This window comes from Astyanax mexicanus, chromosome 4, assembly GCF_023375975.1.
Source record: "Astyanax mexicanus isolate ESR-SI-001 chromosome 4, AstMex3_surface, whole genome shotgun sequence".
In the NCBI taxonomy this organism is placed as follows: domain Eukaryota; kingdom Metazoa; phylum Chordata; class Actinopteri; order Characiformes; family Acestrorhamphidae; genus Astyanax; species Astyanax mexicanus.
This window is the reverse complement of record NC_064411.1, coordinates 5,361,667-5,387,044: the sequence shown is the minus strand read 5'-3', so window position 1 is coordinate 5,387,044 and position 25,378 is coordinate 5,361,667. Positions and strand designations below refer to the sequence as shown.

The 25,378-nt window shown below is 36.2% G+C and overlaps 5 protein-coding genes across 7 annotated transcripts in view; 4 read left to right on the top strand and 1 right to left on the bottom strand.

Moving 5' to 3' along the window:
- The window catches only part of LOC125801310 (zinc finger protein 271-like), a 230,712-nt gene extending 223,742 nt beyond the window's left edge, over window positions 1–6,970 (top strand). For both annotated transcript variants that reach the window (XM_049477827.1, XM_049477828.1), the window contains exon 2: window positions 5,254–6,970. In XM_049477827.1, the coding sequence (XP_049333784.1) occupies window positions 5,400–6,455 (1,056 nt within the window). In that variant the 5' untranslated portion in view covers window positions 5,254–5,399 and the 3' untranslated portion in view covers window positions 6,456–6,970. The remainder of the gene's footprint in view (window positions 1–5,253) is intronic.
- Window positions 1–25,378, bottom strand: part of LOC125801463 (zinc finger protein 239-like) — a 430,185-nt gene that overhangs the window by 270,778 nt on the left and 134,029 nt on the right. The gene's annotated exons all lie outside the window — the stretch shown is intronic.
- Window positions 1–25,378, top strand: part of LOC125801533 (gastrula zinc finger protein XlCGF49.1-like) — a 206,740-nt gene that overhangs the window by 101,522 nt on the left and 79,840 nt on the right. Inside the window, exon 1 of one of the 2 annotated variants that reach the window (XM_049478342.1) lies at window positions 3,731–3,785. The exons of the other annotated variant lie outside the window; for it this stretch is intronic. The gene's annotated coding sequence lies outside the window, so the exon portion shown is untranslated. Of the gene's footprint in view, window positions 1–3,730; window positions 3,786–25,378 lie in introns of those variants that run through there. 2 annotated transcript variants of the gene reach the window in all.
- The window catches only part of LOC125801203 (gastrula zinc finger protein XlCGF49.1-like), a 254,562-nt gene that overhangs the window by 153,150 nt on the left and 76,034 nt on the right, over window positions 1–25,378 (top strand). The window lies entirely within an intron of this gene.
- LOC125801383 (zinc finger protein 420-like) overlaps window positions 1–25,378 on the top strand; it is a 106,306-nt gene that overhangs the window by 60,815 nt on the left and 20,113 nt on the right. The gene's annotated exons all lie outside the window — the stretch shown is intronic.

Here is a 25,378-nt window from a genome sequence, read left to right as displayed (position 1 = left end):
TTACTGCAGCTGTTTAAAGGAGGTGGTGTTAATGTTGTTATGGTTGTGTGTTGAGTTGTTTCAAGGGCAAAGCAAACTCACATTGTTATACAAGATGTACACTGATTACTTTAGATTACATTAAAGTGTCATTTCTTCCGTGCTCTCCCAGGAAATATTGACAAATGAGAAATACTGTAATTTTTCGGTATTCAACTGTCTAATGGTGAAAACTGGAAAAAATATTTTTACTTGCAGAAACCTGAGAAAAAAACAGAAGAGGGATTGTGGTGGTTGGAGTCTCTGTGGGAAGCAACACCACTCTCCTTTTGACAGAAGATATGGAGAAGCTCATCGTTCCACACAATGTACTGATCAGCTAATTAAGCGCCTTCCAATCATCGTAAACATTTCCTATGAGGGAGGCGTTATTTGTTCTATTGGCAGCCCAGCCTTTACAGAGGCATAAGGCCTTAAAAATGTCTTTTCACATACTAATCCAGTTCTAATCTGACCCATAATCTGTTTGTTTTTCCATCCCCTGTTTTCTCCTTTTCAGTTTAGGGGAGAAGTTATATACATGGACTTCATTTGTAGTCAATAACGAGTATAAACTTTTGTTGAATAGCCCACCTCCGATCTCCCCCAACATTCCGAAATACAGTGCGATAGTTTATATACACAATACCTTCAGCTAGTCAAGCCACAATAAGTCAACTGACAAGAAATGCTTAAAAATGCATAAATATTATAGAGATATTTTCAGCAACAACTGGAAAGTTATGCATTTCCCCGACATTAATTTTCAGACCTTTCCTGGCTTAACTACGACAAGGAACTGTGTGTATAAGAGTGCTTTAATAAACTAATCTGTAGGCACTGTGTGTATAAACAGTGTTTTTAATAAACTATCTGAAGGTACTGTGTGTATAAGAGTGTTTTAATAAACTAATCTGTAGGCACTGTGGGTATAAACAGTGTTTTAATAAACTATCTGTAGGCACTGTGTGTATAAACAGTGTTTTAATAAACTATCTGTAGGAACTGTGTGTATAAACAGTGTTTTTAATAAACTAATCTGTAGGCACTGTGTGTATAAACAGTGTTTTTAATAAACTAATCTGTAGGCACTGTGTGTATAAACAGTGTTTTTAATAAACTATCTGTAGGCACTGTGTGTATAAACAGTGTTTTTAATAAACTAATCTGTAGGCACTGTGTGTATAAACAGTGTTTTTAATAAACTATCTGTAGGAACTGTGTGTATAAACAGTGTTTTTAATAAACTATCTGTAGGCACTGTGTGTATAAACAGTGTTTTTAATAAACTAATCTGTAGGCACTGTGTGTATAAACAGTGTTTTTAATAAACTATCTGTAGGAACTGTGTGTATAAACAGTGTTTTTAATAAACTATCAGTAGGAACTGTGTGTATAAGAGTGTTTTAATAAACTATCTGTAGGAACTGTGTGTATAAACAGTTTTTAATAAACTAATCTGTAGGAACTGTGTGTATAAACAGTGTTTTTAATAAACTAATCTGTAGGCACTGTGTGTATAAACAGTGTTTTTAATAAACTAATCTGTAGGCACTGTGTGTATAAACAGTGTTTTTAATAAACTATCTGTGTACTTTTAAAGTTCTCACTGCCTTGCTTTAAATATCATCATCCTTGGAATTCTACCAGTGAAGTGTGGAGCTACTTTGAGTTTGTTGTTAATGGTGTAAAAATAGTGATTTTTTTTGTATGGGTTAAGCTATGCCCCTATCACTAGCATTGTGGTCTGTTGGGAGCATTAGCTAACAGCGCTGTATTTCAGAATGCTGGGGAGAATGTAGGTGGGCTATTCAACAAATGTTCGTATTTGTTATCATGATTCACTACAACCTAAGTCCATTTCAGTTCACCCTTAACAACAAACTATTCTGCTATCTGAACTTTTTTTGTTCCATATTTTTCATTCTGTTGTTCACTTGTGTTTTTGCCTTGGAAAAGTGTTTATTTATTTAGCCAATTACACTACCTCACATCATACTACACACACAGATGTTCATATCTATGTACAACAATGAAATACTTATATAATTAAATTGTTAAAATAAAAACACATTTTTGTGCATTATATTTATTGTTTTATTTTGTTCTTTTTTTGTATATTAAAAAAAAAAGTTATTGCTGGAAATGAATCAATCTGCTGTCAACTTCAGGAAGCTTCGGTTGATTGATCACTTCAGAACAACCTCAATGTACAATGTACAAAAGTTATAAGTCACTCAGATTTAGGAGACTCGGTTAGTCTTATTTAGAAAATGTTGACCATACATTTATTATATATAAAATTTTTAAATGTGAAGTTTTAAAAACAGTTAGGTTTAGTTATTCTTGTGATTCGACTCCTACTGATTCATTGAACAGAATAAAGTGAAGCTTGTGCAACTGGAAAGTTATTCAGCTCTTTCTGAGGTAAGATGTGGTGGATATGGTGGTGATAAATTGCGATATTATAAAGTCACTTTTCATATTGTATGGGAATAAGTAATGTTTTATGTGATGTATGATAATATGGAATATGTTTATTTGTATATCATGTATTTATGGTGATACGTTTTTTATTATTATACGTTTATTCGTTGATAATCTCAGAGGCTCACTTTGTGGCTGCTAGCTAGCTTTCTAGTTATAATTACCAAACATGAACGCTAGCCAACACCTAAACGCGGTTCTCTTTCAGAAAAAATACCTTCAATGTCTTTAATTGATACTCGGATGTACAAATTAAGATCATTCAAGTTTTCAAAGAGGTAAAACCCGCTTTCAGTGTCTAGCCATAATAAGAGAAAGTGAGCAGCTAGCCATAGCTCACTTTATCTCAGTCCTAGGCTGTATTCGAAATGGCATACTACTATACTGCATACTGCACTAGTATGTACTGCATACTACACACCGCCCAGTATGTAGTATTCAATAATGCAACCCTTTTGATTGTAGTACCCTACACTCTCCCGTGACACACCAGTCAGTGCTCTGAAGTGCTCAGAATTCCTCAGAGTGAGTTGTAAACAGAAAGAACATGAAAAATGTCCTACCTTTTCATTATTAAGACTAATGAGATCTGCATACTGTCCAGAACTGCAATTGCTGCTTTAATTTTAGAGTTTAATGTAAGTGCAGTTAACCCAATTCTAACAACCATTTAGCAGCAGCCCCCACAACCCAAGTAAGTTCCAGTTATATTTAAATATGTTTTCCTATTTATTTTAGTAGATTACTATTTTCATCTATGTAAGTACCAACAAGAAGAAAACATTTAAACAAACTCTCATTCATATTTACACAATCTCAACAATAAAAGAAATGAGACAAGTTGCATCACCGCAGAGATAATTATTAAAGCTTATAAACTGCAGTTTTAATCCATTTAAATGAGTTCTGGGTGTAACTCCAGCATCAGTAGCAGTAATGCTAGTAAATCTACTGAATACAAAACATTAGTTTCAGAAAATGGAAATATAGAGGTACGTTTTCTTTCCTATTTTAGTGAAATACTTTGTTCTACTTTGTAAAATTAAAGGAAAACCCCAGAGAAGTAGTTATACAGTGTTTTAAATGAGAGTTTTAGCTGTTTAGCTCCATTCAGCTCCATGCATTGAGGACTCCCTCGCGGGCTCCCTCTAGCGGTGATGGGGTATAATGTGATATAGCGGGGGAGGGGGCGGGGCTCTACATAACCCGGATGACGCTGAGCTTCCGGGGTCTGTAGCTGGAGCGCCGGAGGAAGAGCGGGATCAGCTGAACTACAGAAGGTATGGAGAAGTTCTCTCTCTCTCTCTCTCTCTCTCTCTCTCTCTCTCTCTCTCTCTCTCTCTCTCTCTCTCTCTCTCTCTCTCTCTCTCTCTCTCTCTCTCTCTCTTCAACACGCTGTTCTACATTCACTCCTACACCCACACCACCTTCAGCACCTTCAGCATGTGCAGCATTTACACCACCAGCACTGGATCTTCTCCTAGCTCTGCTCAGCAGTCTGCAGTAGGGGGTCGCGGAGCTGGGGATGGGGGGGCTTTACAGATCATACACAGGATAACGGAACCTCACACTCCTGCCCCCCCCCCCACATCACTAACACACACCTGAGATAAATCAGTTCTGTGGAAATTCCTTTTTAAGTTTGTGTGATCAGTCTCTACACATTTCTTAGTTACACTAGTTTAGTTTAGTTTAGTTAATTTTCCTTTACTTATTCCGGTTCCACCACAACAGTTGCTGGTAAGTCACGTGACTCTCCCGCCAAAATAAAAGTCCACTTGTAAAATATTAAATGTAAGAATGAAAGATTTAGTGATTATAGTGAGGAAAAGTTCAGGCAAGAAGAGGAATTTCACAAGTACCATTTATTAGCTTACTGATTTAACAGAAAACTTGCTATTTCACTGTAATAACAAACACAAATATTAGCAAATTACAACATCTTTAGCCCCGCTGTTTTTAAGAAATCCCAGTTAAACCATTACTGTGGAATACAGTCTCCAGCTGCTCTTTTGCTGATACTTTAATAATGATGATAATAATAACAAAAACATGAATTTGATAATAATAATAAGAAGAAGAATCACACTTTGAGCAACTTGACAAAAATACACAAACATTTGTGTAAGAGGTTAAAAAGACTACAAAAAGAATTGAAAAAGAACTACATAAAATAATATGAATTCTTACAAATTGTTATAATTGTGTTAACCTTTAGTAAACAAAAGAGACTCTTATGTTTTACACTCCTGTTGGAGGTTGGTTGATGTGTTGTAACAGTAAAGAGGTCATTATTTTGCTGTGATTTTATTTTGAACTACAATTCCCTGCACCAACAAGACAACTGCATCGGATCAACATTTCCAAAAAACACATCTTGAACTCAGGAGCGCATATCACTGTTAGCCTGAAGCCAGTGTGGTGGAAAATAATGAACTGTTATCAGGAGTTGTTAAAAAAAAAATCAGGTTTGTGAAGCATTGATTTGGATTAATGTATTTGGTTAATGTGTGGAAACATTTATAAATTGGTTTAAAGGAAAAACCTTTGGACATCATCTGTCGTGATGAAGAACAAATCAAGCATCGGCAATGTGATTTGAACCAATGTGTGTCGTTTTTTCGGCACACGCCTCAAAGCTTCAGATTAAAGGGTAACATCACTCACTTAGAATGACTTAGAATCTCTTTAGTTAATTGACCTGCTTTTATTTTAATATTCAATGGCATTTTTCTTTGTGTTTTCCAGAAATTAAAATATTTTCCTGAAATTCATCACCAACAACCAGGATATTTAACTAAGAGCAAAGTTAAACTACTGAAAGAGGTAAAGCAGAAGCCTTCCTGAAGTTTCTCCAGAACACGCAGAAATTGTTTGCTACATTTAAAAGACAAATGAAGCCAAGTCCCGACATGGAGAAACATCAGCACTCTGTCAAGAGTTTTACTAAACAGAGTAATCTCAAAAAACACCAGCGCATTCACACAGGAGAGAGACCGTATCACTGCTCAGACTGTGGGAAGAGTTTTACTACCCAGAGTGATCTCAAAAAACACCAGCGCATTCACACAGGAGAGAAACCATATCACTGTCCAGACTGTAGGAAGAGTTTTATTACACAGAGTAAACTTAAAATACATCAGCGCATTCACACAGGAGAGAAACCGTATCACTGCTCAGACTGTGGAAAGAGTTTTAATCAACAGAGTGATCTCAAAAAACACCAGCGCATTCACACAGGAGAGAAACCTTATTACTGCTCAGACTGTGGGAAGAGCTTTAATCGACTGGAGACTGTCAAACGGCATCAGCGCATTCACACAGGAGAGAAACCGCATCACTGCTCAGACTGTGGAAAGAGTTTTAATCAACAGAGTGATCTCAAAAAACACCAGCGCATTCACACAGGAGAGAAACTGCATCACTGCTCAGACTGTGGGAAGAGTTTTAATCAACAGAGTGATCTCAAAAAACACCAGCGCATTCACACAGGAGAGAAACCTTATTACTGCTCAGACTGTGGGAAGAGCTTTAATCAACTGGAGACTGTCAAACGGCATCAGCGCATTCACACAGGAGAGAAACCGCATCACTGCTCGGACTGTGGGAAGAGTTTTACTGAACAGAGTACTCTCAGAAATCACCAGCGCATTCACACAGGAGAGAAACCGTATCACTGCTCAGACTGTGGGAAGAGTTTTACTACACAGAGTGATCTCAAAAAACACCAGTGCATTCACACAGGAGAGAAACCATATCACTGCTCAGACTGTGGGAAGAGTTTTACTAAACAGAGTAATCTCAAAAGTCACCAGCGCATTCACACTGGAGTAAAACCATATCACTGCTCAGACTGTGGGAAGAGTTTTACTAAACAGAGTGATCTCAAAAAACACCAGCGCATTCACACAGGAGAGAAAAATGTCCCAAATTTGTCCCATGGCAATTAAAAGCGCAAATCATAAATTCCACCAGAAACAAATATGAACTGTATTTAACAATGGATTTTACAGGTTCAGCGAAACTATTCTTATCCAGGGATGATGTGTATAGAATTCCATGTTATGTTTGTATGTCTTGTAAGTTTGAATATTCCAGGACATTCTTTGTGAGACAGAGCTCAGTTTTTAGGTTAGTTACTGTTGTGCAGTAAGGTTACAGGCTCATTCACTCCCTCTGCTGGTGTTCTTGTTTGTCTATGGTTCAGTCCAATTAAAAATCTGTTACTATAGAGGGATATAGAGGGATATTTGGTTGTGTTGTATTACTCAAGTTTTATACTCTCTTATCTTTTCCTTATTGAATATTAAATGTTGCTTATGGTTTTTTTAATCTCCAAAGTTACTAAGAATATCCAAATAATGTAGTTTCTTAATTGTTTTTATCCAGTACAAACTATTATCTTTGTATTGCTTCACCTCTATATTTACCCATGTGTGTTTTAATAAACAGCTTTTATATTGCAGATCTCCAGTCTCATTGTGTGTTCTCAACACATGTTTGACATGAAACCTATAGCCCTGAGATTGTCATATCCAGTTATATTAAGACTATGGTTTGTGTTTTTTTTCTCCTAAATCTCTTGTAATGTAACTATGCATAACCAGTCATATTAAGACTCTGCTTGAAGTGCAAACAGAGACAGAACATGTTTTAAGCACAGTACAGTCTTGTTGGTCACTCTGTTACCGTCTGTCACTCTGTTAAAAGTAGCAGAAGCATCTTCTATGCCAGGAGTATTTAATTAGAATTCAGAATGATCCAGTTATACAAAATTCCTCGCCTGTCTCTCTGTCGCACTCGGCGTGACTTTAGTTTTCGTCCGTTCTCGTTTTTCCGCCCATTCTCGCCCAGGCTCACTATCTCCTTATAAAGGCGTTTTTTCACGGCCATGTCCCAATTCAACAGCCGGAGCAGCGGAACCGCGACCCTGACAACACGGGTTCGATCCCGCGTGAGGAGCGGTGTGTTTATTTATTTATTTTTTCCACGTCTGCACAGATCTGATTGACTGAAGAGAGTGGTTGGTGATATTACCTCACACGTGATTGGTCTGTGATTTACTGCGCCGCAAAGCGTGTATACAATTAAATCCTTCTCAATAGGTTTGGGTCCGGACCCGGACCACGGTCCGCCCGTGACCTCTGTTCTATGCAAATTCCCCGAATTTTCCTCTTCTGCTCACTGCTCAACCACCAAACTCGCTGCTACTGTGTTGCCAGTTGCCAGTGTTGTATCTTAAAAAGTCCACACTAAACTGTGAGAGGTTTAAGCTTGACGAGAAATATCGTCACGTCTTAATCTCGTGAGATCTCGTGCCAAGATACAGGATTTGCTATTTTACTGACCAAATGTATAAACAAAGCATTTCCTGTTTTACTGTCTATTGTTATTGTTAGCTAGCCTAGCTAAATGTACAAATGTAGCATTTGCTGTTTTAATGACTATTATTATTGTTTGCTAGCTAGCTAAATGTTCAAATATGCAGTTTGCTGATTTACTGAACATTATTATTGGTAGCTAGCCTAGCTAAATGTATAAATGTAGCATTTGCCGTTTTACTGACTTTTATTATTGGTAGCTAGCCTAACTAAATGTCCAAACAACAGTGTTTGCTGTTTTACTGACCATTATTATTGGTAGCTAGCCTAACTAAATGTCCAAACAACAACAGTGTTTAACAGTGTTTTACGGCCGGTATTTATTTATTTTTTATTTCTTGCATATTTTTTTTCTTAAATGTAATTTGTATTCTCTTTCAAGCATTCATTTGGTATCTCAGTATGGGATACGCCACTCTCGCATATTCCTCATGTAGCCCCGACTAATATATATATATATATATATATATATATATATATATATATATATATATATATATAGCACCTTTAGATTTTGCAACTGTGAGATAAAACAGATAATACAAATAAAACTGATATAAACTACAAAGTGAAATATACAAGTTAGTGGAAAATTAACAATACATATACATATAATACAGAATAAGATACAGAAATAATTTTAACTATACATGCAGAAAAAAATATGTAATAAAGTAAAAAATAAAGTAAAGTAATGCTTAATCTTCCTTTGTTAATTTTGATTTATGTGGTAACTAATATGCGGAAGGAAGAAAAGCTTGCACATTTACTAACAATTCCCTACTTTACCACATGATGCCACTAATTCCCGCTCTCTCCGCACACTTTTGAAGGCATACGCATGCCTTAAACCTTGCTTAAATGTACGCTCGTTTTCACGCCAAGTATTTCTTTATAAATCACAATTCTTGCGTGAGATGTTGCTTATGCACATTTCTGCCCTCTTTTTATGCGTACGCACTCTTTATAAATGAGCCCCCTGCTCTTTATGAGGCTTTGATTCAGCAGTAGATTCTCTCCTGTCAGATTCCTGTCAACATTAGCCTGTTAGCAGCTAACAGAGTTAGCAGGGAATTAGCTCTCTTTCTCTTATACTGTTTAATAAACTGAGAAAAGCACAAATAATTTATGGGTAAATTTATGAGATTAAACTAATTCAGATTTAATTAGTATAATTAAAGGCTGATTTTGGTAAGTTAGGAAAAAGCTGAATTAGCTAGCTTCCTAGTGTTGGCTAAGCTAGCTACTGAATGTACCCAAAGTTTCTGAGGAGAAAGAGCATTTATTTTCTGTTTTCTGTGACCTAGAAAGGTTTTTAAACGGTTTGGAGGAACTAATTGCCACCATTCTAACAATTCTACAAATTACTATCTGTTTTAAGCTAATTTGCCTCAGTAAGAGTAAATTATCCTCAAATTTTACCTCAGTTTATTTAATTGTTAGCGTTTACTAGCTAACAGATTTAACGTTTATTTACACAGTTCTTAAACTTAAATTTAGTTGTTTTTTTAAAACATTACTCACACCTTCACTGTTTCTTATAATTCATATATTCTTTTCTCTACAGTGTACAAATCAGTGAGTCTTGGTGAATGTTTCTGTTCTTATTATGGTAAATAGGGCCTGCAGAGATTTAATAGAAGAATCTGTTCTTTAGAACATAATGTTTTATATCATTATTAGAAGCACAAACACACCTGAGATTATTTATATTTATTTATATTTTACAATTACTGAGCCAAGAGTTGGCCCAAAGACTTCAGGAGCTAAATAGCTCCTCCACTGAGTCCCACCCACAGTGCCTGCAACCCTCATGCTTCCGCTTGTTTAGCCAATCAGAGCGATGCTGAGACTGAGGGGCCTCAGTTGGGGGCTTGCATACCACAGATAGAGAGGACTTCTGTAGAGGAACAGTGGAGATAGTGGACGGTGTGCAGCTTAGTAAAGTTTTGTGGGATTACCGAGGACATTTAATTCTTGTGTGCATTCAGATACCTGTAAGTACCTACACTGCTGTTTATTCATAAAGTGTAGATAACTATTACTTTCCTAGTTGTAGGTGTACTTTCAAGGAGTTACATGCTATGCTAACTGATCAGCTCTTTGTATATCTCTGTATAGCTTCTAGCTGTTTCTGATCTGCCTATTATTATTACCAGATAACACCTCATAGAAGTGTGTATCTTTGTTTAGGTGTTAGTGTTGTAAATTGTAGTCAGTAATGTGTTTCAAGTAGTAAGTATCCCTTTTATATCTGTTGTTTCAGAATCACACACTCACACAGTCGGATTGCATTCATCTATTCTGTATATACCACAACTCCTCTGCTGCAGTAAATACTGTTTTCAGAGTACATCATCTCCAGCATTTTAATCAGATGCACCACAGTGGCTTCTACATGGTTTAATACCAGCTAGCTCTTCTTAACAATTACAATACGATTTTAAAATTGTCCTGTTGAAAATATTTATCATTGGTTCGTTTATTGTATCTATCAGAAGCAGACTGTATCTGCCCAATATCATTTATTTTACTGCAATGGTCAATACACAGAGTGCATTATTAATATGATGGCATGTTGAATCAGAGTTTTCACAGTAATATATGTATACAGAAATAGAGGGTCAGTTGGACGGGTGTTTGTGTTACAGAGTGAACAGGGTGGATTTAACACACAACTGCTTCACAAGACTCAGTGCTAGATAGTGTAAATGAAGCATCAGGCTGGAGGATTAACACAACAGACGAGGCTGAAGTTGGCGTCTTATTCGCCAGTGTCTTATTCGGATTTTCCGGTCCACCTTAAAAAGTCGAAGTACCAATTATTCGCCAGTAGAGAGCAGGGTTGAGCCGAGCAAAACGAGTTTGGCATTTAGGGCATATTACACTGAGAATACATTGCCTGTTCTGGGTATTTCCAGTTGCCCGAACTCCAGATTATCAATAGTCTGTTGAATTTGACACCACATTATGAAAATATAACTAGTATACTGTGAATAGCCTAAAGAACTTAACATTTACTGTACAGTTTTTTTTTTATTATGAGCCTCTGAACTTGGCATTTGAGAAGATTAAAGGAGAATAAATTGCCTGTTCTGCATGTTTCCAGATGCCCTAAATCCAGATTCTCAAATAGTCTGTTGAATCAGACACCACATTATGAAAATATACCTATTAGACTGTGATTAGCCTAAAGAGCTAAAAATATTTTTATTATGACCCTCTGAACTTGGCATTTGAGAAGATAAAAGGAGAATAAATTACCTGTTCTGCATATTTCAACTCCAGATTAACAAATAGTTTGTTGAATTCGACACCAAATTATGAAAATAGAACTAGTATACTGTGAATTGCCTAAAGAACAATGTATGTTACTGTACCATTTTTTATTATGACTCTCGGAACTAGGCATTTAATACAACTTAAGTAAAACACATTTCCCGTTCTACATATTTCTAGTTGCTCTTACTCCACATTATCAGTCTGTTGAAATGTATGCTTATTTCCCACCTCTTTATAACAATATGTCATGCAAGTGTGTGCCTTATTTAAATTCATGCCTATTACAAAACTGGTAGTATTGTATGACCATCTGAATATAAAAAATCCGTTTTAATTACACTTTATTGAATCAATGTATGACGTATAAAGTTTTGATAACTTCAAAATGGAGTATAAACTGCATTATTAGTTTATCACTGAAATATTTCATTCAGACACATAACTGTGAAACAATCTACACAGCACAAAGTACTCTGCAAAGCATGTACAGTTCTAAAAAGGTAATTTATTTAAAATAATATTTTTTACACACAGATATATTATGCCGGCCTTAGTCACAACGCAAAGGCTGAGGTTCCTTTCTCAAAGATGTTTAATGCAGAAAGAGTACAACACCAACGTCAATACCGTAGAACTAAAAGTAAAAGAGTGCATAACAGAGTACATCAGTTTCATATAAAATCAAATCAAATTTATTTGTATAGCGCTTTTTCCAGCTGGTGTTGGCACAAAGCAGCTTTACAGAAACATGATTACAGGACAAAGAATTAGGCAAAATATTAAACATAGAAAATACACAATACAGAACCCCCAGTGAGCGCGGAGGCAAGGAAAAACTTCCTCAGAGCTGCAGGAGGAGGAAGAAACCTCGGGAGGACCAAGACTCACATATAAGGGGGGACCATCCTACCACTGGCCAAACAGCTTTTAAACTAATAAAAAAAAACGTATTGTATACATCCATACAGGTTTTATATATTCAGGAGTATAGCAGCGCCACTAATGGAAGCAGTTAGAGTTCATGGAATCTTGGATGTAATCTGTAGTGGAGAGTAAGATGGATAATGAGCAGCTGATCTGTAGTGGGTGATGGGGAAGAGATGACTTCAGAAACTTCAATCTGTCTGGGGAACAGGGGACATGAGAGCCTGAGGGTCCAACATCCATCGGTATCGGGTCAGACAGGTGGGCAGTCAGTAACTCGGAAGAAAGCAGAGAGATGGAATTAGTTTTAACTGGATTTATATAAAACAGAGAATATAAAATATTATCAGAGTGTGGCAAACTATTGACTCTGGCAGATCAGAATATAACTGGAAGACATATCATTTATCCTCACAAACTGATAACGATCGGTATGATTTAAACCATGATAAGGTCAGGTTACTTTACAGGTAAGAGCAAAGTTGTTGGGCCACAGCTTTTTCAAAAATTTTAGAAATCAATGTAGCTCGTGGATGTATGTATATTATGACTAATATGTAATTTAAGTGAAATAAGGTAATGATCTGAAATTGCAGAGGTTTGAGAACGAATATTCAGTTCATCTACCTCTTTTACCTCCTCTACCGGACAATCTCGGATTTTGTATATAATTATAGCCTGCAGGGGTGGCTTCATTTAATTCTTCATATTCATATTCATATTCATCAATCCAGGTTTCTGTCAGGCACAGAACATCGAAGTTCTGATCAGTGATCATTTCATTCACTATAACTGCTTTTGAATTTAGAGATCTGATATTAAGTAAACCAATCTTTAGGTTTGAAGTGTTAGTGCTACAGTCTGGATAAGATTTTTTAATATAGGTTAAGTTATTTAGATTAACTGAGTTTTTCAATGTTTTTGTCTGACTCGGGGGACAGACACAGTCTGAATACACTGGTATCTTGGTAACGTCTCTTTGCAGCTCACAGACTGTTGGTTAAGCCTCTCTGTTTGCGGCCTGGTCCCGGCTCTGGATTGTCAGCAGCTTCTAACACTACTCTGCCAACTAGCTAAAAGATTATTTGCTATGCTGCATGAAATTAAGGCAGCACCCTCCCGCCTGGGGTGGACACCATCCCTACCTAAAAGACAAGGCTTGCCTTCAAACTGTAGCCAGTTATCTATAAAGCTCACATTATTTTCTGCACACCACTTGGACATCCAGCGGTTCAGTGAAGAAAGCCTGCTGTAAGCTTCATCACCACGCCTCATTGGGATGGGGCCAGAGCAGATTACCTCCTCGGACAGCGTCTCGGACACCTCACTACTACAACCCAGAATCCAAAATCCATTGGAGCGGATTTCGTTTATGGTCATGGCTCGTCTTTGATGATGCACCTTTTCGAGGAAAAGCTTTATGAGTAGGTGTGACACATGATGCCCTTTTGGAAGAATGGCGGGATGTTTGACATGAGGATGAAGTGCTGATTGGTTCAGTCTTCCTATGACCCTTATAATCATTGTCATCAGTAAACGGATTTAACTTATAGAACCTTGTAGACTGGTTCACATTCACATCTTTCTTTTGTTTCAAAGACTTGTGGTATGAACTTTCTCCGTACCCCAACACGCTAGCATATGATGCAGCTCATAGCGTAGAATACTGCATTTGCCAAACCATCATCAAAATTACGTTTTATGAACGTCACCGTAGATTCAGCAAACTTTCTTCGCCTTGTGCAGCAAGATGTTTATGCCCGAAGTTTGCAGATCCAGGAGAGAGATCAGAACAGGTGAACCTTTATGCGAAACACTGATGGTGATGTTTCCATGTTATTGTTTTCCCACCACAGGAACCCAAGATAGTCTTGATCCTTTGGAGCAACATGGAATTGATGGAACATACGTTCCACATCATACATGATGGCTACTTGTCCTTTCCGAATACGACACAAGACTTCTACCAGAGTATTTGTGAGGTCAGAGCCAGTCAGTAGATGCTCATTAAGAGATGTATTCTGAAATCTTCTATTTCATGAAGGCCATGTAATCCTCACAGTACTTTTCATCCTTTTTTTAGCCGTTTCTCCAGACATTTGAATCGATGTTCTGCACAAGCTCTGTTATTTGGCAAACTCGGTCTCTCTTCTCTTTCTATAAAATCTGACTCAAAGACCTTCATTATGTATGCTGGCATGACTATTTCCTTGACTTTGTTTCTACACACAAAGTAGACTTCAGATATACCTTTGCAAGATGGCCAACAGCTGGTAGGATCTGCCACATGATGATTTGATGACTAACTCTGATTTTGTCTTCATAGTAATTATCAGAAGTGTTGATCCAACCCAACACAGATTTTTGTGCAAATGGTTGACTTTCTTCACCACTAAGAACTTCTCTGGGAAGTAATGCCAGAGGACAATTATAGCCAGTTAACAATCCTACCTCGCAGTCAAGTTTAGGAGACATTTTATCTACAAGGTGTTCCAAGTGGGGCCAGTTCTTTGCAATTTCACAGGAGGGAATGTGAGATCTATTTTGTATGTAGCTTCTGGTATAGGTTGTAGGAAGGTTGATTTTCATGTCAGACCTGATGCCTCTTACTTGAAGTCCATTCAGCTTGTGGCTGGTCACAATCATGATTTTGGATGTTATTGTGGAAATCTTGAGCCTAACAGGTTCTTTTTTGCATTCAGTGATTTTGTTATGTCCTCCAAGATGAAAGTAGTGTCGCTCTGAGTGTCAAGCAAAGCATACACTAAAATCTCTTTCTCTGGTTCTGCTAGAGGTGACACATATACTGGAATGATTGATGAAGTATAAGAATTGTTTATTTCTTGAACAACTCAGTTTGAAGTCACATTGGTTGACTCTTGCATCATTTTTTCTGTTGCATCTTGCATAAATGTTTCCATCTGTATGTTGTTGGTTTTCCCTTGACTGCTCTTGATTTTTACATTGTTCGTTGTTCCTTGTTCTTTGTACTTGATCGCATTTTTCTCTATCTTGATGTAGGCATGTTGGGTGAAGCCTTTCACATTTGTCACATACACTTCTAGAAGTGCAGTTTTTGGAGTTATGACCACTGTTAAGGCAGCCGAAGCACAACTTCTCTAACTGCACAAACTTCACCCTCTCTTCAACTGGTCTTTCCATAAGTCTGCAACATTTGTGAGGCGTGTGGCCACGTTGGTAGGTTCTTACATTCAATTAATGTCTGAAAAGACAGCTTCCAGTCATTATATCTAAGAGGGTCTCCTGAAAAAACACAGGGTTCTGAAATAGGAATCCTGTTGCTGTGATTGCCTCTGCAAGGGTTTTCACAAGGTCATTAGATGTTTCATGAAGTAAATAGTGATGTTGAGGGACAGATGCTTGAGTGCATGGAGCTTGTTGACAAACATTAAAGGGTAGGTTTAAAGTATCTGACACTCCAGTGGGCATCAATGGCTGAAAAAGAGAAACAGGATTGTTGTATTGAGCAGTGTAACCCTTTTTCCTTGTTGAAAAAGAGGAGTAGTATTAAAATGAAAAGAATATTCAATATACCACTTTTGCCTGCTAGTGGTCTAAGGGAGGGGTCCATCTCTTGAAGCATTAAAGGTTAGATGGATAAAGATAACAAAAAATATACATTACACCAGCAGGATAACAAGGAAGTGACTTACACAGACATATCTTGGGTAAAATAAATGTAAACTTGTATAAAAAATAACTGAACTGTAATGTTTGACGGTTTAGTGTACAAATCTTTTTAAGTACTAAACAAAATTAAAATATTAAAAATACATTAATTAAATGGGTCCAAAATTCATAAAATTTTGGTCAAAAATGTTATTCTTATTGCAAACACATATATATATTTAACCTTTTGAAAAAAAAACCTGTTTTGTATCACTACCCTTCTTATGTGCAACATGAGTCAAAAATTACCCACATTCATTTTCTATGGTAAGTCATGTATGGCTGAGTGTTTCTATGATATATTTTAGCAATAAATTAATTCAGTCATTCAATATCCACAGGATTCCTCAATTAACTTGTTTTAAATCATAGTACACCCTTATTTTTTTTTTCCTTTTTTACGTTTTGAATAAAACGTTTTTTGGTATCACTACTCCTCTAATGTAAGTACATTGGTAGGCCATTTAGCAAAAATGGTATTTTTGTGATAATGATATTCCTAGGGACAATAACATGAAGTATTTAATTTATTTAAAGAATAAACTCCTTAAACCAAATAAATAGTAAAGGTTTATATAGTACAACAATTTCAAACATTCAGTAGACACATAAAACTGTAAACCATTTGTAGAGTTTATAAATAAATGACCAAGATTCTGACTTTTATACACAGATATATACAGTCATGGCCAAAAGTGTTGGCACCCCTTAATTTTTTCCAGTAAATTAAGTATTTCTCCCAGGAAATTACTGCAATTACACATGTTTTGTTATACACATGTTTATGTTGTTTGTGTGTATTAGGACAACACAAAAACAAAGGGGGGGGGGTGGGGTGGGGGGGGGGGGCAAATTTGACATAATTTTACACAAAATTAAAAAATTGGGCCAGACACAATTATTGGCACCTTTCCAAAATTGAGGGTAAATAACTTTGTTTCAAGCAAGTGATGCTCATTCAAACTCACCTGTGATAAGTAACAGGTGTGGGCAATTTAAAAATCACACCTGAAACCAGATAAAAAAGAGAGAAGTTGACTCAATAGGCCATGGGTCTTCCAGCAGGACAATGACCACAAACATACTTCAAAAAGCACCCAAAAATGGATGGAAACAAAGCGCTGGAGAGTTCTAAAGTGGCCAGCAATGAGTCTGGATCTAAATCTCATTAAATACCTGTGGAGATATCTTAAAATTGCTGTTGGGAGAAGGCACCCTTCAAATATGAGAGACTTGGAGCAGTTTGCAAAAGAAGAGTGGTTCCAAATTCCAGTTGAGAGGTGTAAGAAGCTTGTTGATGGTTATAAAAAAAAAGCCAAATGTACTCACCACACATCTACAGTCCTGTCAGTTTTTTGTGAGAGAAAGGAGTGGACAGTCGTTTGCATCACATTTTAAAATCCACTCAGTCTTCTGCACATAATCGAGACGACTGACAATGAAGTCATTCTCAGTGCCAAAAGTGTCCCATACAGATTTTCCTTTCAAACGTGGAAAGTTTTTCAGCCATGCCAATTTCCCCTGGAACCATTCTTTAGCCGAAAATAGTCGATGGACCTCTAGTAAAGTCTTGAGCCAGTGATCCTTTGATTGTGCCAGTTCAATCTCATTTAGAATGGACACTCTTTTTTTCATGATCAAGTGAAGTATGTACAGAAGGTTGTCTACTGTACATGTATTGACCATTTTTATTGCCTGACGTTCAAGGTTGCCATGTCCTGACCATGGAGGGGAGCTGTAGCTGGTAGTTGGGCTGGATGAGCAGGCCTTTGGTGGATTGTAGTATTTAGATTTTTTTTTTTTGTCTTTCTCTTGCGCCATTTTTCTTCTACACTTCCTGGTGCACTTAGAAGACTCTCATTTGGTTCCTTTTTCATACCCCGAATTTTGGTCAGGATAACACCACGCATTCGGCCAGAAACAAACTCGTGCATAACTTGCAGGAAGTCACCAGGTCGTCTGTGAAGTCGATTATGAAGGACAATTCTTTTTGTGGTACGGAACCAGTTTTCAGCTTGAGTATTGGTGTCTCTTGTCTGGCCTAAATGCTTGAGCATGACACCTGTCCAGAGTGGCAGGATTGCCATGTAGGGTTTCAGAATGTCCACTACAGCTGGACACCAATGAGGATTTGATGGAGCACCTGAAACACATTGCTCTTTACTTTCCTTTGTTTCAAAGAAAACATACTCGAACATCTTTGAAAATGGAGACTGTTGAGCAATTGTTTTGGAGGATGGGTTTGCCAAGGTGTTTCCGTCTTCCAACTTTTTGGTTGTCTTCAGTGCAGACTCCACATTGACAGGGACAGCTTGTGACTTGATCATGTTCTGAAGGTCTTTAAGGCTCTCCTGACAGAAGCTTTCCTCTTTTGTGCAGAAAACATCACAAATGTATGTCATCAATGTATGTACCTCTTCTAATGTTGTTGAGTTCTGTAGCAGAGCAAATGAGTACAGGAACAAGTTTTTGGTTGACTTTGAGCACTTCACTTTTGCTACTTTAGTGAACATGAGTTTTATTATGTGTCTAGAACATATGTGAAGCACTGTGAAACTGCAGTCCTGACCTTCACAGACACTTTCGCATCTTTTGAGATAGTCTAGAATGCTGCACTGACAGAAAGCTTGAATTGATGCATGGATAATTGCCCAGCTGTAATCTGTCTCAATTTTTTGGGGTTGCAGGTGAGACTTAAAGATGTAATAAAAATCTCTGACAAAGCAAGATAGCCAGTGGTGTATTGTTGGCGTACTTTGGTCTGATGACAGCATTTCTGCTACTGCAACTGTAGTTCTGGTAGTCGATGTCGTTGGGGTACACAAAGCATAATACAGAATATTGCTGTTGCAGTATTTTGGCTTTGAAACTACTGTACCAGTGGCATCAAGGTAAAGGAAGAGCTTCTTGTTTTTTTGAAGGTTCTTGACAAGCTGAAGTTGAGAAATCAAATACATATGTGTGATGAATGGTGACATTGATGCACACTGTATGTAATGATGTTTGAGGGGTGTGGGTGGTTCCTTCTCATCTTGATTTTGTTGAATTCTCAGACATTCCAGGTAGGGATTACAGTCCAGTCTGTTGTCCAGGTTTTTCTCACTGGATATTTTTTGAATCACTGTCAGTGAAGGCACATCAGTAAGGTTGCCACTAGCAAGCTTTTCCTCTGATGCTGCTGCCAGTTTCTTGGTGTGTAAATGCATGGGTGAAAATTCTCCCAACTCCTGTTTAAGTTTTTGTCTCAGAGGCTTTCTCACATGTCTGCTGAATGTGGTACCTTGTGAATGGACTATCTGGCCAGACACTTGCACATTAACCTCAACATCTTCGTTTCCTGCTGGTGCTTCACAAATAGACATCTTATACAAAGCACAACAGGGAAATTTACATTTGGCTTTTCCATGCCAAAAAGGGGAAGACGTTTTTCTGGACATCATCGACTTGACTCGATTATATGTAAAAGACAGCACACAGTTACTGACCTGGCTAATTTTAGAGGACATAATGTCTGTCCATCCATCTCCAAGGACACTGTACCCTCTTTTCATGTTTGGCTTTATTTTGCTCCATTCTTCTTTTGATATGGTTACTGTAAATTCAGATGGGCACTCTGGAGATTCTGAAGATACATGCAACATTTCATCTCTTTCTTTTTCTTCTTCTTCATCCAACTCAGTATCTGAAACTGTTATATCGAAAGCCAGTTGTTTCCTTGGCAATGGTTTTCTCTCTTCTTTCTTGGTGGTACATTTGGGACAGAACCATGGGGAAATGCATTCGAGGTCCACTATACTTTTGAAACCAACACACCAGGGGTGAAACCAGTCCTTGCATTTACTGCATTGTGCATATGGCTCAGATGGGTTGTTTGGCTGTCTGCACAAACAAAATAGCTCCTCTTCAGATTGTGGTGATTGAGGGCTACAATGCACATTCTAAACAGAGAAAAAAGTAAACTAATATATATTATAACCTCTAAACAACATGTCAAACTTACAGAACTGTGTAAAATGGCCAAAACAATGTTTAAGTTTTACTAATATGCTGTTTGTAATATGTGTAAACCAACATACCTCTTCTAGTATCACTGGTAGCCCCAGGGACTGAACAAAACAAAATCAACATTAGTTTAGGCAAAATATATATGTTTTAAACTGATTGCACTGTGCCACTGATAATAATAGTGTGTTGTTTACAAATAAGAGTTTCTAAATGTAAACATTAATATATACATTGGACTAAAAAGTATCCTGATCATTCATACTGTTCAGTATTAAGTATTGTTCAGTAAAAGCTTTAGACAAACTGATATGTATTATTATTACTACATTTGTATTACTACATGTTATTACAGATGAAAGTATATATTTTAAATGTATTATTTTTTTTTATTATTATTATTAAAATCTTACACTTTGTCATTACTGGATCTAGAGTACACAGCTTCATCCATAGTTAATATAAAAGTGCATCATCTACCATTACAAAGAGACCAAACTTGTGATGTTTTTGCGGAGGTCCAAGGATCTAGACAAAGAGCTGGAGCTCTTGAACTTTGGAGGTCTCCGTGGATCAACATAAAATCAGCAAAAAAATAGTTTTTTAATTTGAATAAAGTAACCATTACACTGTTAAAATTTCTTGATGAGTAGACGAATGGCCGCTACAGTGGTTAGGTAGTGGATTTCAGTCCCATGTGTAGCATGTATTGAAGAGACATGAATACCAATATGTATAGATGCTGTGTTCTCACAATTCTAAAGTAAAAGAGTGTATTCTCATATTGTGCTGAAGTAGTATGTTTTGGTTGGTTGATACTAGTAAAAAAGTGAGGATTTTCTATTGTAGTATCTTGTCACATTACTGGTTTATCTGTAGGTCTCTGTGCTTGGCCGTTGAGGCATGGACCATGAACATAGTGTTATGCTGTGCTTCTGGATCCTTGTTGAGCCAGTATCAGATTGTTGTTTATTGGCTGAATAATAATACATCCTGGCTAAGCCCTATATGTAACTTTAGTTCTTAGATACAGGATTTAACATTTAACCTCCTGTATTATGTCACTAGCAACACCTTAACAACCCTTTCAGGAACCACATAACACCAAAGCAACTACCTGTTACCTAGTTAGCAGGTCCTCAGTTGGCAGCAGCCATCTAATAACACCCTAGCAACTATGTAAAATACCACAGTAACTGTCTGACAGTGCATTTACAACTGTTCTTGATTCATACAAGATATATAAGCACTATAATATTTAGGGAATGCACTAGGGCTGGGTATAAACACGATTTTTCAAAATTTGATTGACTTTTTCTGAATCGATTCAATATTGAGTCAATAAAGAATATTTTAGTTAGAAGTTTTGGTTTGGTGAAGTTTGGTTGAACATGTTGGATATTCATTTTAGTCAGATAATAAGTAAATTTTCAGTGCTACACGGCTGCTATTTTTTTATAAAATCATCTATCATTTCTCACAATCATTTGTAAAATATTTTTAACAGCTCAATGCAAATGTTAAAAATGTGTGAACACAATAATATTGCAAAAGATCCTACCTCTGATGTTTCTGTAAATATCTTCTGAATATAGCGCCTGTTGTTTAATCTATTAGGAACATGCAGAAATATACATAGCTGTCCCCAGAATCCAGATTCAGGCCAGTAAGGATCATGGATGTTGGCTCCATCTGACTGCAGCTGTGATATCCCCTTCTGGATTGACTCTAAAGTCAAGTCTAACAACCTACACTGTTGAAAGTGAGAAAAAAAGTCACATTTGTTGTAACAAACATTAGATAATAAATAGCACTATCAATTCCTTTGTTGCATAAACTTATTTTATTTTAATAATTAATATTTTAATGCAACTTACCTTTCCAAAGACTTTGAACCTGTAATGGAACATATGTAATTTTTAAAGGGACATAGGAAATATACTGACATGCCAACAGTTATATCAGGGACAGCATTATTGATCACAAAAAGTTTATTCAGGGGTACTTCCCTTCCTGTACATGTTTTGAGGTGTATAACCTCACCTGTAGAATGGTGTAAGTGTAGTTGAACACATATTATCAGAGTTCAAGCGAGACATAAAAGCGGGTGCAGATGGAAGGGATATTTCTTTTTAGAAGTTGTGTAGGTTATTAACATTACTCCATCCACAGTGTGACGTGTAGCGGAAATATATATCATATATGGCTAATATTATCATCCACAGTGAACAGTGCAGTGAGTGATAATGATTGTGACCAGCAGTGTCTGGCTAGATCTGTCCATGTGAAGAGATAAGCAATTTTGGCTCAAGAACCCACACACACATCTGAGAGGTCAGTGCAGCACTCTTTACCTTCCATAAGACATGACAAAAGTCATGGTACATAACTCTGGTTTCCTTTTTGATGTGTCAGTGTATAAAATTGTGAATTTTGTGTAGTTGTTATTCAATAAATCCAACATAACACATAGAAAGGGTTTCCCACCGTTTGGTCTTTGCATTTAGATTTTTTAATTTTTTTTGGCTTTCCATCAAATATAATTAAAAAAAAAGGTCAGTACAGAATTACAGTGTCTTCTTAAATTTACTTGAAATGTGTTCAGGCCATCTTCTTAGAGTTCTTTACAGTACAGTTTTACGAAACTTTCATAAGCAATAAATAAAATAGAGCAGTAGTTCTCAAACTTTTTAGGCCAATGACCAATGACCAAACTAAAACCTCAAAGTACCACCTACAAGCCATTTTACAGAAACACGTGTAGTTACCACACCCATAGTTATTTATATACAGTAAGATAGTCGTGTAATCCACAAATATACATTTCATCATATCCTTAGCCAATTGTTCTTCACCTGTTGTGTGAACATGGCTCGCATAATTAGTTAAGTTATTTGATTAGTTATTGTTTCTGGTTAATACAGTATTCCTACTGAGACTGTCAGAAGGATTTAGACAAAGGAAAATAAACAACATGGGCTACAGTGCTTTTACCTTATTTATCTATTAACTGTTGTGCAGAAACTGTAGTGAACTGTCGGTGACTGTTTGATTGATGTAGGTTATCATGTCTTGAAATGTTTTACTGTAGGACCAATGAATCTGATGTTAATAATGATAAAACTGTAGTTCTGAGAGTAAAGGAGAGTGTACCTTACATTCAGGTTCTAACTAATGTAATGTTAAGAAAATTACAGGTGGAAACTTCATAGATTTCAGTTCTTAATATTTCAGTGTTTTGTCTCAAATAGATTGCTGGTTTTATAGGACTCCAAAATGTTTTTTTTATGTTTTATGTTTTATAAAAACATTTGTCATAAGTTTGGTATCCAATTAATCCAAAATGATACAGTAATATCACTTGTTACTAATGTTATTAATGGTATGGAATGTGTTTTTCAAGACTGTCTTGGTTTCATTGGATACCAATTTGATTTGCTCGTTTTATAGGACTCCAAAATGTTTTTTTTATGCAGACCTAAAAACATTTGTCATAAGTTTGGTATCCAATTAATCCAAAATGATACAGTAATATCACTTGTTACTAATGTTATTAATGGTATGGAATGTGTTTTTCAAGACTGTCTTGGTTTCATTGGATACCAATTTGATTTGCTCGTTTTAGAGGACTCCGAAATTTGGTTTATGCATATCCAATTACTCCTAAATTATACAGTAATATCACTTGATATGCATGACATTAATAGTATGGAATTGGTTCTTCAAGGATTTCATTGTCTGCTTTGATAAAAAAAATAGATTTTTTTTGTTTTTATACAATACTGAATGGACATTTTTGGTATCCAATTACTCCAAAATGATACAGTAATATCACTTCAAACATATACCTGGATACATGAGAATAAAATCTTTAAGAAATTAGTTCTGTGATATGATAATTTGATTTGCTTATTTAATATGACTCCTTATTTAACATTTCCAAAACGTTACACTGTTATACGGATAAGCAGGAGTCTTTCTGGTGTATATTTGTGGATTAACCCTCGTTAAATCATGTTTATTTAGGTGTAAAACTAGTTTCTGTTCCATGGTCAGTCTCTGCACAAGAAGCCCAAGTCTACACCTCCGGGTGCGCTGTGCACGCGGCTAGAGTAAAACACTGTTTAGACACGCACTAGGGTTTCGGTGCAGATGGCGTGACCGCGGTCAAACATGGCGCATCATTCTCGTAATAGTTTATAATGCATGACTGCGAACATCAAATCCAGTAATAATTTAATAAATCTTACCTGTAACGTTTGTCAGACATCCTAAACAGACATCCAAATGGTTTTTATTTTCTTAATCTAAATGGTCAAACAGATAACCTACAGGTCAAACCTAACTGAAATCAGTTGAGCGATGCTACAGAGTAAAGTATGTTACGGTGTAGGGTGACAACACAATTTGCATAATATTCCCATAACACCTTGCACCAATAGTGTAAAAAACATATTAAAGGACCGATTAAAACTTTTAAAAGTATGTTTAATAATGTTCTGCATATGTTTATTTGAAAAGTTTTTTATAGAATTTATATTTATAGTATTTATATGTGTTTAAAACATTATTATGCTGGCACTGAAATCTGACTGACTGGGGGTGTTCCAAATTGAAAATAAATAATCAAGGAACATTTATTCAAGGCAATTAAAACTGCTGGTTGGTTCAATAAAAAAACTTCCACTTATAAATTAGAAATATGTGCACTTAAGTTCTTTTTTTATCATTTTACTCTTTTTAGTGTTTTTATTTTATTTTTTTTTACCTTAAAATAAACTATTAAAATGCTTGCCACAAAAATCTGCCCTCATTTTAAAATGATAGTTTATTATTATTATTATTATTATTATTATTATTATTATTATTATTATTATTGTTGTTGTATTAGGAATATATCTGTCATACGTGCATTATTATTTCTCTGACTGAAAGCGTTAGCTCATCAAGTCTTTCAAAAGAAGCTGAGGCATATGGGAAATGTAGTGCTTGTAGGCACTTGTCTTGTAGTTCTCCTCTGTACTTTTCAAACAGAAAAAAATTAATCAAATGTTGCCTGAGGATAGAAGTACTTTTAAAAAAAAAATAGATTTTCCCCTCTGCCAAGATAAAATCCACGTGCCTTGTTTAAACAAAACCTGATTCTGCATTCATTTTAGTATTTCAGTGTTTGTTCATCTACAAAAAAAAGATAAAAAAGGAAATATTAGATTTTTTTCTACAAACGAATTAGCCTAGTGAAACTAGATAAAAAATCTGAACAATTATGACTGATACAAACAAACCTTTTCTTTGTTACACCGAGTTTAAATGTACATGTTTTTTTCTTTAAATGACCCTAATAATTTCAACCTTTAGTTCTTTTTAAATAGATTATAATATATAAGTATATACATTATTTATTTATTTCATATCCCAGCATGTAGAGTAAAAAAATAAAATGAACAAAAACTTTAGCTGGAGAAACAATAGCACATCCCTGTGGGTACAATGCAGATGTTGGTGATCCTGGTGACCATCTAGTATCTCCGCCATCGTTTCGGGGCCAAAAGTTACTGACTCTCTCACTCACACTCACACACAAAACACAATGA